Consider the following 15,961-nt stretch of genomic DNA (forward strand, 5'->3'; position numbering starts at 1 on the left):
TGAAAAAAATCCTAGATAATATTTTAAAGTTGCTTTAGTATATTTCACAGCCAATTTTAGTCAAATTAAATTTTCAGTATGAAAAGTAATCTAAAATGAGGACAATATAAATAAAGTGACACCACACTGAAGCTGAATTATCTGGAGTCTTTGAAAATCAAGCGTGAAAGGGTGATCACCGCCTTAGGAACGAATGAGCCGTAACCATACCTGAATCAAGTTAAACGAAGAGAACAAAACCATTTGCAGAATCGTCGGCAGTATTATTCTGCCTATTATGGTGAACAGAAATGAAACAACATCTCGAAGCTAAACGTCTCTAATAGAAATGATTCTGAGAAAATGCGAATGACACAGGCTGAGAAATTAACACTTTGAGTAAAGCTTTTATAATCAGAATGCTAAAAATGAGTAAACAGGATCTTTCCGGAAATCCAATTAAAATGTTTTGGAACCTGAGAAATCTCTCGTTACAGAACACTTATAACGTGCTAATGAAATTTTTAACGAATATCCGTTGCACCAGCGTACTGGGACACACCTATCGTTATCCACTCTCAAAATCATAGTTTAAAAAAAAATGTCACGTAATTTCTAGAGCTCTGCGGTAAACAAACTAACAAGAAGAGTATCAGAACTTCTGATCACGGATTCGGCTGAAACTTTCTGGGGGTGTTTCTTTGACCTAACGTATGGAGCATTCCATCTGGACTTCCTTCCATTCAATTTACAATAGATCAGGTTGTCAAAAATTTCCTCTGTACTTAAATTTATGCGAATCTCTAATCGAAACTTTAACAAAGGAAAGTGAAAAGTACACAACGAGTTTCCTTTATTGCGGTATTTCACCCGCCAAACTGCTAGTTTAATCAGTTTTAACGGTTTTGAAGAAAGTTCCAATGGCCAGAAATCCACGACAGGAGTTTCCTTTTTTTGGAAATCTTTTCTTGCATTATCGATATCTCAGCTTATGTTATTTTATCAATTTCAATCCACGTTCAATTATCATCAATGGCGCCAAAAACATTGCTAGAAATTTTTCCAGTCGGTTATGCTATCTCTCTTTTCCCAACTCTTGATTTAGACGATGTTGGCGATTCATGCCTAAGCAAAACCGTCTCGTCGTCTCCTCGGCAATCGGTAAGCTGGATATCGCGGTGACGTGCAATGAGTTAAGGTTGTGGAGCTGAGAAGACAGAGACTCGCGCCTGCGTCAGGCGCACGTCGTGCCTCGTAATGATAATAAATTGTAATCTGCGTAGTTCCAGTATGCAAATCTAGTCGCGGAGCCGTAGCTCGTCCAGGGGACAGTAAAAACAGTTCTGGAACGTTCGAGGACCGTGTAAGACGGGTGCAAAGCCGAACGCGGTGAAAAACTGCGAGGAAACAAAGAGACAAGGAGACAATGCACCGCCGTGGGTAGGTGCCTCCCTCTCGTTAAACAAGAAAATATATTTCACGAAACGTAATAGCTATGGCGTCGCCATCGACCGTGCCATGCGTTAATTAGCATAAAATAGCCTATAATTATTATAAAATACCGTTGGCCGACATAAGTTGCTACAAGGTGCATTGGCGAAGCTGCTCGCCCTATTGTCCTGGCGCAGCGAATAAGAAATAATAACGATCCAGATTCTGGATCAAGGCCTCCTTTCCATCTCGGTGAAATACTGTCAGCCGTTCAGCAAAGGGATCCTGACATTTTTGCTTCGTGGTTTTGAAATCAGGTGTTATTCAAATTAGTCAGTAATTTCGAGGAGATAACACCTCCTCAATTATCGTACCAATTAGCTGCATAGCTAGTTTCAAGAAAATAAAAGATTTTCCTTTTGATTTAGCGAGTTTACAATGCTATACGTGCCACATTCATTGTAATGCATAAAACAGTTGCTACTGATTTAATTTTGTCGAAATTTATGTGACGATATTCTTGATATCTGATTACTTTGTTGGTAAGTCGATTGATTATATACTCTTCTGAGTTGATAAATGCATTGAATATTGGGCGTAAATTTGCTGACGCCGTGGCCGTCCAAGTTGAAACAATTGATCAGTCATGGTTCGGATTTGATTACGACTTTTACCGGACCATTTAAGCAAGTCATTATGGAATATCTTATGGTATGGTTCTTTTGGCAAAACTTGAAAAAGTTACTGGATCAATTTTCTCAACCACACTGTTCAATGCTACTGAAAATTTTCTCAACTACGATCTTTCGGAAAAACTTTTCCCCTCCAACTATCCATATTAATTCAATTCATGAGCCTGCACTGTAAGTACGAGCCTTAGAACGAGAATAAACTGCACATTCGTGAAGATACCTATTCTTCTGCTACAGCAACTACTGCTACAACTTTCAACACATGAAACACCGTATGGCAGATCAAAAAACATTAACGGCTTCTGAGTTGCTGCCTTAGCCATATGAAGCTTCCAGTTCAAGGCCTCTCGTCGAATAAATAACTGGCAATAGGCAACGTGTTTATTAGAAGAAGAAGAAGGCAAGGGGAGCATCTTTGAGCAGTGAAACCACTGATTGTTTTACTAATCAGAGATTTAATTACGCGGTTAAGCATCTCTATGAAAGTTGGATCGTTCATCGTTGGATAAGTGAGACTTAACGAGAGGCCGTCACACCGCGTTGACTTCATTATGCCGTTTGTAAAGCGCGATGAACGTAACCTGCAGGGAGACTGGTCAACAGGATCAGTTGCTCTTCTCCGTGATCTCGCTGTTATTACCGTTGCTGTTCGTTGATGCCTGTTGACGACAGGAGATGCACGTCTTGGTCGAAGGAAAGATCATGGGTTGCGCCGCAGCCCAGCCAACGCGAGCTGGGTCGTTGGCCCGTTGGTCTTGTACTAAACTTGGAGTTGTGAGTCCATTAGTGCACCTGGGATAGAATTCTGTGTCATGAGCAGGAGTGGGCTCGTTTCTTCGAGCACGAATTGCTGGTTGGACTTGGAGTTCCTCAGCCGAAGCAGGAAGCTGTGAACCTAATCCGAGAGATAGTACATATGTAGCAATTACGACAACGTCGAAGATAGAGCAAAGTGTTCCACTCTGCCAAGAATAGCAATGGTGTGAAACTAGTCAAGGAAATAAGTCCCGGTGAAATATGTCCTATCATATCATATTCTATACGGAGTAGAAAAATATACCGGAGACTTGTATTCAGATTGGTCTTGGGAAAAGTACTTTCCGAACGCAATTTCAATCGCCATTACCAACTTCACACGCTTAACCACTTGGGAGACTTTTCACGATGCTTTAGATGCTCTTTAATCTATAAATCAAGTATATCAAGTGGAATTTACGATTGTTTTTTTTTTTTTTTTTTTTTTAATTTAAACCTTTGTTCGCCGCTGAATGTAAAAAAAATTTATCCAAATGAGACGAAACAAACATCAGTTGCACCATTTTCTGGAATGGTTGAATCCTGTGTGAAATCACTTGAAATGATCTCACCACTAAGCTATTCACCTGGTATGATTTTTCGGAGTTTGATTCACATCGGTTTAGCCGTTCTTCTCGCATTCAGGATACACGTTATAATAATCTTTCAATAATTCAAACAACTCGCCATTTTATAACCAGAAGCTTGACAAGTTGCGTGGACCATCTGCATCGAAAACTTGACTCCCCCCTAAATTTTATCCAAATCAAGGATTTTTTTTTTTCGCTTGCATGGAACCAACTTGTTTCGCCATCACAAATTTAGTAACACTTGTGTGTTGCATATTTTCCATACACAATACACCAGCGTGACTGATAAGCTGTAGATGTACCCAGAAATCTCGAAACGAAGGCCTATTTCCTGTTTTTAACAAACTGACTCGATAAGTCTACTTGTAATTTATAGCTTCATTCTTTCCTACATGGATCTTTAAACATTCGTTCATTGTGTTGATCGTTTCGGCGAGGTGCTCGAAACGAACACATCGTGTAAATATTATCATGCTAATGTCTCATCCTCTCTAGCTCTGTATACTTGAAAAAAAAAATCGCTATCATGTTTTATTCACGACTCAACTTCATTTTCAGTCGACAATCAACAGTCTGCGGTCTTATGAAAGAAGCTCCGAATTTTATTTTCTGAATAGGCTGCATGCACGTAGACCATCGTAATTCTAACATTTCGTGAGTCGATTTTTGGACTGAAATCTTATTAGGCCAAATTAAAAAAAACTAGATCTTAATATTGGTCGAATCAAAAAATAATCATCAAAGGTCTGTGCTCAATATTCGGCTTCAAACGTTGTTTTAACGAACCGTATAATCCAACGGGCAGTCCAATAAGTATCACGAGAAGCGGGAAGAGAATAAGAAAGATGAATTTATCATGGACGTGCCGTTTGGCTTCTAACCTGCATTTCATTAACATGTTCGTCAGTTTTTAATTAGTTGATTAACTTTCAATAAACTACTCTATTCGACTACGAATACATCGAATTTTAACTAACAATGTGAATGGGTCGTAGACTCTGAAACTTAAGTTCGAAAAATCGAAAAACCGTATCAAAAATCTCCAGCAATGATACTGACCACAGTTGACACAGCTTCTTCATTATGCAATAGAGATGAATCTGAGCAAATCCGAACTACACAAGCTGAGATTGAAGACATTTATTGGCAGTTAGAGAAAAGGTTTCATGCAATTAGAACATTGGAAATGATTGAACTCTGAACTTTTTTGTTTCGTACAAATTTCATGGTTTTGGGTTCAATTTTTCAAGGAAATGTTAAAGCCAGTCCCAAGTTCTTACAAATCATGACGATCAATCCCGAGTACCTAAGAGTTAGATCTTCATCTTCTAGATACCCAAAATTTTGTCTGAACCAGCTGCTCACACTCCTAGAAGACAGCCTGAAATATGCTATGTAAAGCAATTCAACTACAATATAACTCTACAAACTCTGTAACCACATGTTTCGACTACATGTGTTTATTACGATTGTATTTATAACTAATGAACCCACAATATCCTTTACTTTTTCCTTGTGCAAATCGTTCATCAATTGCACAAACCAAGAGAGTAAAAGCAATTTTAATAAACTGTCTACCTACACTAGAAATTTTTCGTCACTACCAACAGTGAAAGCTTTCCCAAAGTAAAGACTTTTTCCGCGCTACCTCCTTCAACAACTCGACTACTGTGTAGTTTTGAAAAGCACCAGTGTTCATAAAAACTACACAATATTCTCGTTTTTGATAAAAAGTAGCACAATTAGGGACTTCTTGACTCGTGTGCGGCACTTTACACTCGTGATGAAATCCCTGTTTTATGCACACTTGTGCCGAAAATAACTAATAAATGGTTCCTTCTCATTTCTCAACTTTTGATTCAGATTCCACGACCCTCATTCGTCCTCTCGTCTATCAGTAAGTTATCCAAACCTGTAAAATCTTAGCCGGACAACGTAGCTTACAGAACAGATGACCTTTGTCCTCTTAACAACGAGGTGCCTCGTCACCTTTCCTTGTTAAGGACGCGCAGTTTAGACCGTATATAGTGATCAGTCTTAATTATTCCCCGCCGGTATGGAGGCATGAATGTGCTCGACGTAGAGTACGTCTCTCGGACGAAATCGTGGATCGTGGATCGAGGATCGAGGATCGCGAGAATCGAGGACGCGATCTCGTCCGATTTTATCAGCGGACAACTCTCTCCTCGGCACTGTAAGGCAGAAAGCCAAGTGAGAAGAATGTCGGCACGAGTTGATGTCAGTGGGGATGGACTGGCGGACCCAGGAACGCTGCAAGGTTGCATCATCCCGGCACTAAATTCATCCCGGGTAACGAGACGCCGAGACGAATTGAGCGAAAGTGATCGAATGGTCACGGGGTGACAAGCGGGAGAGGCATAACACGATCCCTCCGCAGGGCAATCAACATCTTTAATTCGATCTCGGTACGCATCCACCTATCTTCTATTATGCCGGCTCCGATATATATATATATATACCTTCTCGACGTGAAACATTCGGAGAAGAAATTATACCTGCACGTACGTCTCCCCTGGTAACGAGACGTCTCTTATCCTTTATGCAAAAACTCTGATTTTTTATTTTAGATAAATTTATTCTAAGTTTTACGATTTTTCATTTTGCACTTAGTTTAAGTCTTCCGCAAGTGTTGCTTTTTAAAGGTGACGTGACTCGTCGCGTTGAATGCAGTGCTGCTTTGGTAACGGTGAAAAAACGTGATATTGTACTTACAATTTGTCGGAAAGTGAAATGTTTAAAGACTGATTTTAAAGCATAAGTCGAACATTCTGCTTGGAGCCAACTTTAATGGCAGATTAATTTCGAGGAATTTTACTGATCAAAATTTGGTCAAATGAAAAAAATAATTGTCTACGAGAGGTGTTCACGTTTTTTCGTTTTTCTTCACATATATTGTTCTACAGTTTCATGCATATATATTATAGTAGATTTGTTGACGCATGATATCGATCGAAATAAGAAAAAATATCATTCTTTTTCAAACACCTGCTTTTTCCATCTAGAGAAAAATTATTTTTGTCAATTATCAGGAAACCACATCAAATTTCATACGAATCGTAAACAGTATACACCATTATAGGTTTTAACATCGATAACATCTCACAGTTTATGTTCTTTTGAAACAACTGTAATAATCAAAACATTTCTTGACAAAAAAAATGGTTAAAAAGTTTCATTTGGTTTTTCAGTGACTTATGCATTTGTCAAAAATGGTAATCGGTATAACCATGGTTTTGCGTAGCAAGATGTAAACCAAGATTTGGAGAAGATCTTGCAAAATTTCATTTCGCAATAATTCAAAACGATTTAAAAGAATTTCGTATTTCTTGAGCTCGCTCGAAAATTCCATACATGGCCTGATATTAATTCGTGACCAACCTGTTCCAGCTCCGTTACGTCAGCAATAAAACAAACTTCAACTGAGCTATCAACGACGTAGACTAATTTGGAGACGAAGCTCGGTTCGTTTCATCTGTACAACAATCAGCGAATCATTGTCCACGCCCACCGTTAATTAATTATTTATTCCGCATAAATACCTTGGCATGCGTGCAGTGATCTATATAACACAACCAGCTAATGAGTCTACAAAAACTTAAGATTTTATGCAGAGAACGAAAAACCCACTTATAAATACTCGTATCATTTATCAGATTTTTTACCCCACGAAACGCCCAACAATTTTTGTGTGCCTTGTTGCCGTCAACTCAGGTAAGAAAAAAAGATTCAATTCGTACAATTCTCGACGGATAATGATCGTATCATTTGAATATAAATCTTTTTTATTTTATAATCTCATTACATGCCCCCCCCACCCCTTTAGTTGCCTGGAGGCTGACGTTTCGCCATGAAATAATTTTATTTATTACAAAGTTAGTGACCGTTGGTAAGTGAGTATTAAATTTGTTTTAGAAAAAATCTGCCGGCATAATCACATAAGCACATACGGTTCTCGACTTATTTTACGAATTGACTGCAATGTAAATACGTATTTAAGGACTCTTACATGACGCCGCTTCCTAGTATAACGTTGTAAGCGGCAGTCTTATCTGGACAGTGAAATATATCCTCAATGAAAATGTCGTGACGATGCAACACGTGATCCGAAAAGAATTCTCGTATGTAGTTAAATAAACGTACTCACATATGGGATATTCCAAAAAATTAATACCAGCCTCCCAGATTTTCGTTTGGAAGTTGTGTTTGGGATTTTGTTGAAAAGAAAATTGAAGAATCCGTACAGAGCTGGAGACATTGTTTAGGGAAAAATTTGAGAATACCAATCCACTGAAATTACCCAAAGAATGATATATCTAATCGCCAAGTACATGATTAAAATTTCTCAGAACGCCCTATACACATACGATCATCGTATAATCGTTGCTTAATTTTCCGTCGTTGCATGCCCAAGTGTCATTTAGGTTTTTTGCGGAATTAATCACTGACGAACGAGTCTGCATTCCCACGCGGCGTTATACCGTATAGAGAAAAAGGATGAAAAGAAATGAGAAATGGGAAGACAAAAAAGTCTTCGTAAAAGTAATACAGCATAAAAATGATGATACAAAGTTTTTCTCCGGACTTGTGAGCCCCGAATTTATGCCCGACTACAGGGATCTTAGTAAATCACGAGATACGCGATCTGACGTGAGACGTTCTGTTTCGCAATCTACATATCTTCCCACGCGTAACGTGCGCTATTGTAACGCCAAACGTGCAGCCTATAATAGGCGAACACTCGTTCGATACTTCTACCTGCGCATACATATTCCAACCATTCCTAGATGTCACCGTGGATGAAGCGAGTCGTTGTTATCGGCACTACTGTTACCCGTTAGTGTCAACAGGCTTGCCAACTCCTCGTTATGGACATGGCAACGTGTGGCTACACCCGAGTAAAGTCGATTCTAAACCCCCCCCCCCCCCCCTCCATGTTTAAACCGGTCCGAAATAAGTTTGGCTCCAGCAGCCTTTAACCAATCACAGCGACTCATCAAACAGGTACGGCGTTTCTGTTATCCAATAGACGTAAGTTCGACGCCAGTGTTGCCAACCTTGTTTCGTACTCGTTAAACGACTTTACTCGTGCCTACATCGACAGATATCTTTACTTCAGCCAAGAGAAATTTCTAATTGTGGTTTAGTGTGTAATGTAGCAGCCTTGTCCAGAGTTGTGAGGTTTCATGGTGGAGAGCTGGAATAATGATGTTGTTGTGGGAAGGTCAGTTCAGCAATAGTCATATTGGTCATAAAGGGAGAGGAAACAGTGAAACTTGGCAGCCATTTCCTCTTTGCATAGCAGATTAAGCGTCCAACTGCGTTCGACAATTTTCTACTAATTTTGGGGACTTGTGTCCATGAGAAGTTTTGACGGGGATGATATGTACTATACCATACTGAAAATCCAACCAATTTGACCTGAAGCTTTCCAATCCTTTCCATAAGGATTCTGCGGGGTTCTTACAATTGGTAATTGTGTTGAATGATAATTTTTTTGTTTAATAACGGGTGTAACCATCATCGAACGCCTGGTAGAATAAACTTCTTAAGTGGTTTTATTTTTTATATCGAATTCATTTTGAATCGAATGCATATTCAAATGGAATACCCTTGTGAATACTAATCGTTAACTGAAATCGTAAAGAAATGGGGGAACGTTTTACGATCTTGCGTTCCCGATTTGCGTTACAGTTTTGTGTAACTATTAATGGGAGAGTTCGTCGAGTTTTGTGTAACCGGATCGAACCATCCGGTATGATACTGTTTAGGAACCTAACAGTCATAACGTTTCCTTATTGTAACAAAACGAATAAATTCTATATTTATGGATTTACGCTATCAAACTCACTCCCACATACAATGAATGAATGATCATCTAAAAGCACAGTTCGGCAAGGGAGAAGAGAATTTGTCAGTCGCTACTTCTATATCGGTGACGTCACCGAGCAACCGCTTCTTATAAAAGCGCCGCCGCTGAGCGAGACGCACTTCTCGTTTGACCAGCGCCGAGTCTGTTTCAGCTTCGCACATCAGACGAATCCACATTGGTTCGATAACAGGTTGATAAGGAGAACGTTCCCTTATTCACACTGCACCTAGTTCGTGCAATCTGGTCCGCAGCGCCTAGTTTGCGCTATTTTCTCTAAACGACTTGATCGTTTACCATTATTGAACGCATTTCGTGCATATCTTACTTAATTCTGAATACGACGTCTACTCACCCATGAGAATATCCAACTTACGACTACATTTCTAGACTAACCTCTTCAATCAACAACGAAATAATACTGTTTCTTTACTTTTCAGATATTTCCGACGTACAGGGCAATTCAGTTGCGAAACCTCGATTATTTTAACGATTTCAATTTACCTTTTCTAATTCCACTTTAATTATTATAATTGTTTTTGAAATATATTTCCTTTTCAAAAAGGCCAGGTCTTGTCCTTGGACGGTTCACCCCAGCCCTCTCTCAATTTAAACAGAGGCCAGTCAACGCTGATCAAACACACAGTTTGAGCCTAGTCCCATAAGGTTTAATGGTAAAATGACGAAATGGCAGCTGATTTGGTTTTCGACTATTAAGAACACCGACATCTTATTTTGGCAACATATTTTATTGAAATGTGTGTAATCTCGGTAAAAAAATTACGGGCATACGTGTATAAATTTGCTTTTCGTAAATTTCAACGACTTTTCTGTGTCTGTGGTTATTGGACTTTGTTTGTGGCTATGCAGGACTCTCACGATAATCAGTTTAGACGGAATTAAGAAAATGCTGTAGTCAGTCCTTACCGACAGCGTTAAATGTCAATTATTCTCACTATTATCGAAGCCTACGCATCACTGACGTGAAAATGCCACAGTCGACGGAATTCTACATTCAATGTCAAACAAAATTCAAAAATGTATCCAAAAATTGTTTTGATGCATGCGAAAAGAATTACACCAGGAAATATATTCCTGCAGTAAATAGCAATTCAATTACGGGAATACATTTCTTGGCATTATTGTTGCATAAAACAAATTTTTTTATTAGAAATGTATATTCAGCATTGCATGTAGAATTGCACTGACTGACGTATTTTCAAGTCAGTGATGCTTACACCTCGATAATTGTGAAAATAAGTGACATTTGACGCGGTTGGTGAAGACTGATTATCTGGGATAAATGCGTTGGAATATCATGCTCGTTTATCTTACCTATCTCGTCTATTATACTGGCCGTTTTTGGGTATGCCATAGCGTGCTTTAGCAAGTGTTTTAGCTTGTCAACCTATGTTTGGCAATTTAAAAAATAAACCACGCTTCATCTGATCATTAGGCGTGGAGTCTCTCATCTTGAATGAGTACAAAGTCCTGATCTGGAAAATTGATTTTTACCTAAGTCTGACAGTATTTTTATTCCATGTAGAAACTGTGTCACTTATCTCGCCCGATTAATGGTAAAGGCATGGACTGGTAGGTATAGGATATCGACCGACCGAGATTAACAAGTTTACAAATGCACAAATTCAAAGTTTTGACTGAAATGAAAAGAATTTCAAAATTGCAGCATCTGCCAATTTATTAACACGTGCAGACTGGCTCTCCACCCCATCAGTCTAGCAATTATTTTAACACCTCGTATGCTACTTTACACGAGATATTGACATCAGATCAATACCGTTGCGTCCTACAAACGGCCTTTCAATAACTAGCGACGTCAGCGTATATAGGAGCCCACATGTTTAAACTAACAAATGGTGGGATTGCGATTAGCAGGTAGGGGTGAATACTTGGAAAGGATAATATTTCGAATGGCTGATATATCGAGATCTCAAAGACATGAAAATAAAATAACGATCGAATATATATTTGTTCGAAAATCAACATTTCGATTAGAAAACAAATAGAAAGAGATTTTTAAGAGCTTATTAAAGGTGTTACAACCATGACGTAAACCATTATGCAAGGCCTCCAATCTACCCCAAGACGTGAAAAAATCACTTCTGCGACAGTCGAGGTCGCATTAGCTATGCGGTACTACCTCAATTATATAATATTATTATCATTAATCAGCAAATAAATCTCATTCACTTGGTAGACTAAAGCCTACATACTACGTAAAACATAAACAACAGTTGACTGAATTATCTGCTCATGAAATATTAATTATTTGCACCAAAAGTAATTTCACTCTGTTATAGTTACTTGGTGAATGATGTTTTTTGGTTATCGAAGTGAAAATGGTTAAAGACTACGTATTAACTACAGTCATAATTTTTTGCCGCTGTAAAAAGTCAGCCGCAATGCGTTACCCAGTGCGCATATTACGTACATATACCTAAATTAAAATGTATCGTAAGAAAAATGCAGGATAAACTGACAGCGCGTACAAATGACTCAGCGTATCGCATAAATCACATTACATGATGTATGTATGGTTTATAACGCACTAAAGAGACCTTCGATTAGTCTTATTTGTAGACTGATTGGCTGTATAAGGTGCATCGCGCATTATGCACTTGAGATGAATTGTAAATTAGAGCTGAAGCTAGAAAGGCAGCATCCACAGCAAGCTTCGGGTAAACAAGATGGCAACGTAATACGAAACCACAGATTGAGTAGGTGGCAGATGACGTCACTCGACGCTTACCAATGGCCTCGCCGTGTTTGGAAAGACTGAAACGTGTAGGTCAGTACAATGGAGCAATTCCTTAGCTGGGCTCATTAGTCTCGTATCATTTCCATAAGGTATTATCATGTGTATCATGTATATGGAGTTAGCAGCAATAATTTATAATCCACGTCAACACATTTGTTTTCCAAAATCAGCAAGTGTCCTGTGGCTCCTGCAGGTTCTGCTCGATTTTTCGCCATAATATAAATTTCACTGTCCTATTTCTACGTGGAACTGAGGAGTCATTCATTTCTTAATAGTTATAGAGGGAACTAAAATGTAAAGAAAATTCTACAGTGGCAACTATGTTCTGCCTTCGATGACTGATTGAGGAGTTAGAAAAAACAGTCAACACTTATTTGCCTTAAAAAATGATTGTGGAAAATTTCAGAATGTATGTCTATGTTTTTATATAACAATCTCCTGTTACAAACGTTTACTCTTGGCGTTCACCGCGTACATTCATCCTTTAGAGATGTAAATTTTGTTAATTGCTGACTTTCAAAAATGGAAACAAGAAAAGTTATGAATTTCCCTGAAATCTCCCCTTCAGACCTTTACTTGGAAAGATCGATTCCGATTACTCTTTCAACGAAGTCAAGCATCTGTGACATCCTAACATAGGCATCTGGAACTCCAGAAGCACATGGCGACCGGCCCCAAGAAACGACGCCAACTAGGGTGCCATTATACACCAGAGGACCACCACTGTCACCCTGCAAACAAAGTAAAAGTGTCTCTTTGTCAGAGGGCCTTCAGGACTGTTTTTAGATCACATACTCACGACCTTTCGACGTCATACTCACACTGCAAACCGCAGATCCAACACCTCTCAACGCACACAGATGCACGTCGTCCACTTCTTCTCGAAGCGTCTCCCTGCATTCCGTATTATTGATTGTCACCACCCATAGATACTGAAGTTTTGTGGGCACAGCATTACTCTCAGAGAATACCCTCCCCCATCCACTGACGAGTGTCTCAACGCCATCGGGAGGATCAACCGTACCTAGAGGAATTGGAATCCTACTTTAAGTGACACTGTACTACTTATTGTACGGTTGTTCATCGAGATGAAACAATAAAAACTACTACTACCTATAGGAATTGGCGATTGAAGAGACGTCACCGTCAGTTCCTCAGCTAGCTGCAACAAAAAACGTGAGAACTCGTTACATCTTCACTCAAAATAAAAGGAAACGGGGAAGTTTAACATACTGATGCCTGAACTTCGTCGGATTTTCATGCAGGTTGGTGCCCTGAAGCTTCACAGCTTTCAAACGTGGCTTCTGGATGTCATGTGGGTAATATGGATTTTTCTAGGGTAAGCAGAATTCAAACAGTTGCCTTAGTGATTTGGGAAGGCTTGGCACACTTATCTTGTTCACTGGCTGATGTGTGATGACCGCTATGAGTCATCATGACAACATAATTTCAATTGGCAACTTGACGCGGGAGAGTTGGATTTCAATACTCAATAGAGTTCAATTATTTAGCGCATGCGCAGTCGGTCATTTAGCCTGCCTTAAGATTCGTTGATCAGGTTTTTGATTGATCGGGTATTAAGTCCCTGATCCTTTAATTCAAAGTCTGATCGATCAGATGATCAGCTTTCGTTGGATACACTAACTTAAAGATACCTACATGAGTGTCGAAATACCAAGATACCCAGTCGACGTGTATTTTTTTTTTTTATATCGTTAAATGATAGTTCTCTTACCGTCAAAATTGCGATATCGTATTTCCAATAGTCTGACGAACCGACGTAACTCTCGTGAGATGTTACTTCAACGACACCATGGGTCTCCCCACCACTTTCCAAACTGTTGGTCCCCGTAATGACTGTCAGTTGACTGATATTTATACCCGGAACACAATGCGCTGCAGTGACAACATGGAGGACAGTGATTATAGACCCTCCACAAAAGGGCCAGCCATTCGATCTCAATGAGACTTGGTAAGGAATTGCGCCTTCTTCAGCCTGTGCCCCTCCAACAATGCGCGATTCCAGCCCGACATCAAAATCAACTGATGCACCTGTTCATTTTAAATAATGAATTTTACTTAAAAATTTAATCAAAGGTAGCAGCAAATGTAAAATCAAGATGCCGAAATGCTCCTCAACAACTGTAAATTACTATCCAGAATTAATATTTATAGAAGAATTCAACCACGGTCGATATTCTGTATTAATTTCAAATTTTCACTAAAACATCCGTCGAATCACAGTTATCATTTTATTTACCAACGATGTTACTAACCGTTAGTAAATATCACACTCAGCCCAAACACAAGATAGAAGAATATTTTATGAAGAAACAGACTCATGGTTAGCTGAGAGACTAGACAGTACAATCACTCTGGCTTGCCGAAAAAAATCGAGAGTGCAACTGTCTATTGACGCAAGTCCCATTTCTGTAAATTTTTCAGCATAACAGATTACACTTATCACTTGACGTGCAACACTGGATCACAATGATGAATCGTTCTGAAGATACAGTGATGTGTTGACGCTGCCCTGACAATAAGTACTTTATAATCGTAATATCGGTCATAAAACATTATTGTAATCACCGGACATTATTATATTATTCAGATATTTTCTGATTCTACTGAGAAATTTTGAAACGAGATTATCTCACAATGCTAAGTGCATGTGTGATCGGACATAAATCAAGATTTTAATTTCTGAGATCCTAAAACAAATATCTCTAATTGAAAATTACTGATAAAGAATAACATTCTGAGTTCTATGAACTGCATAGTATTTCTTTGTCAAGAAGGTTTTTCCAGAACGAAAATCCAAAAAGCCATCCGAAAACCCATTTGGTAATATCTAAAATGTTTCAATATTGCTTCATACGTGAACGCGCACTTTTTTGTCGCAGGCACATATCATCTTCGATTAAGGAAAGACAATGTTAGACTTACAAGAGAATTGGTATATATATATTAGGGTGGTCCTGATTCAGGATGTTAATGAATTTTTTCCGCTCACTCGGAAAACAACTCCAAATAATTAAAATACAATTGCCTACCTTCTTCAGATTTTTACCTCAACTCTAACCCGTCCCACCAACAGAATGGATATTTTCAATGGCGAAATCCATCCTGTTGACGGGGCGGGTTAGAGTTGAGGTGAAAATCTGAAGAAGGTAGGCAATTGTATTTTAATTATTTGAAGTTGTTTTCCAAGTGAGCAGAAAAAAATTCATTAACATCCTGAATAAGAACCACCCTAATATATGCCAATTAAGCATAGACAATTGTTTTCGAATTATTGGAAGTTGATTCGGAGGGTGAGCCAGAAAAAATTCGTCAGCGTCCTAGATAAGGACCATCCTAGTATATATGGAATAGTATGTTCTGTTAAAGCACAGGCGTCGCTCTGACGCTTAAAGGAGACCTTCTTGTAGTGTCCGAATGTGTTTCCATAGCGACCGCCAGATCCGCGAAATATTCGTAATATGTATGTAATTTAAGCGCGTTCCCTGCATTACATTGATTCATATCCTACACAGTGTCACTGAATTTATAAAGTAAATTACATTCGCCAAGGCTCCACAAGAACAGTAAAACACTACGTACCCTAAAAATATGACACCCTAATTACTACGACAAGTGGTTATGACCCACTATTCGAGATTCGTGAGATTTCGGATCAGAGGGAATTAAAGTGAATGGGAATGATTCAATTTTACTCCTAAATAGATTCACTCTAATACAAATACAAGCACTTAAAATTGCGTTACTTATTCTAGGTCACCAGGTTACGAAGACTATACTGGGACAT

General features: G+C 38.8%; 1 protein-coding gene across 1 annotated transcript; it reads right to left on the minus strand.

Moving 5' to 3' along the window:
- Positions 1-12,685: 12,685 nt before the first annotated feature.
- Positions 12,686-14,559, minus strand: LOC124406682 (trypsin delta-like). The gene is made up of 5 exons (XM_046882205.1): positions 14,430-14,559; positions 13,889-14,205; positions 13,267-13,315; positions 12,975-13,177; positions 12,686-12,884 (listed from the first exon to the last, which is right to left on the minus strand). Exons 1-5 carry the CDS (start codon positions 14,494-14,496, stop codon positions 12,726-12,728), a joined length of 795 nt encoding a protein of 264 aa, XP_046738161.1. The 5' UTR covers positions 14,497-14,559; the 3' UTR covers positions 12,686-12,725.
- Between the last annotated feature and the right edge of the window lie 1,402 nt (positions 14,560-15,961).

The sequence above is a fragment of the Diprion similis genome, chromosome 6, assembly GCF_021155765.1.
Source record: "Diprion similis isolate iyDipSimi1 chromosome 6, iyDipSimi1.1, whole genome shotgun sequence".
Lineage (NCBI taxonomy): Eukaryota > Metazoa > Arthropoda > Insecta > Hymenoptera > Diprionidae > Diprion > Diprion similis.

Excerpts from the sequence above, each read along its gene's own strand:
- LOC124406682 (XM_046882205.1), bottom strand. The coding sequence starts at position 14,496 with ATGAGTCTGTTTCTTCATAAAATATTCTTCTATCTTGTGTTTGGGCTG. Across the intron at positions 14,206-14,429 it reads GAGTGTGATATTTACTAACG|GTGCATCAGTTGATTTTGAT; the intron begins GTTAGTAACATC and ends TAAAATGAACAG. Across the intron at positions 13,178-13,266 it reads TCAATCGCCAATTCCTATAG|GTACGGTTGATCCTCCCGAT; the intron begins GTAGTAGTAGTT and ends CAATTCCTCTAG.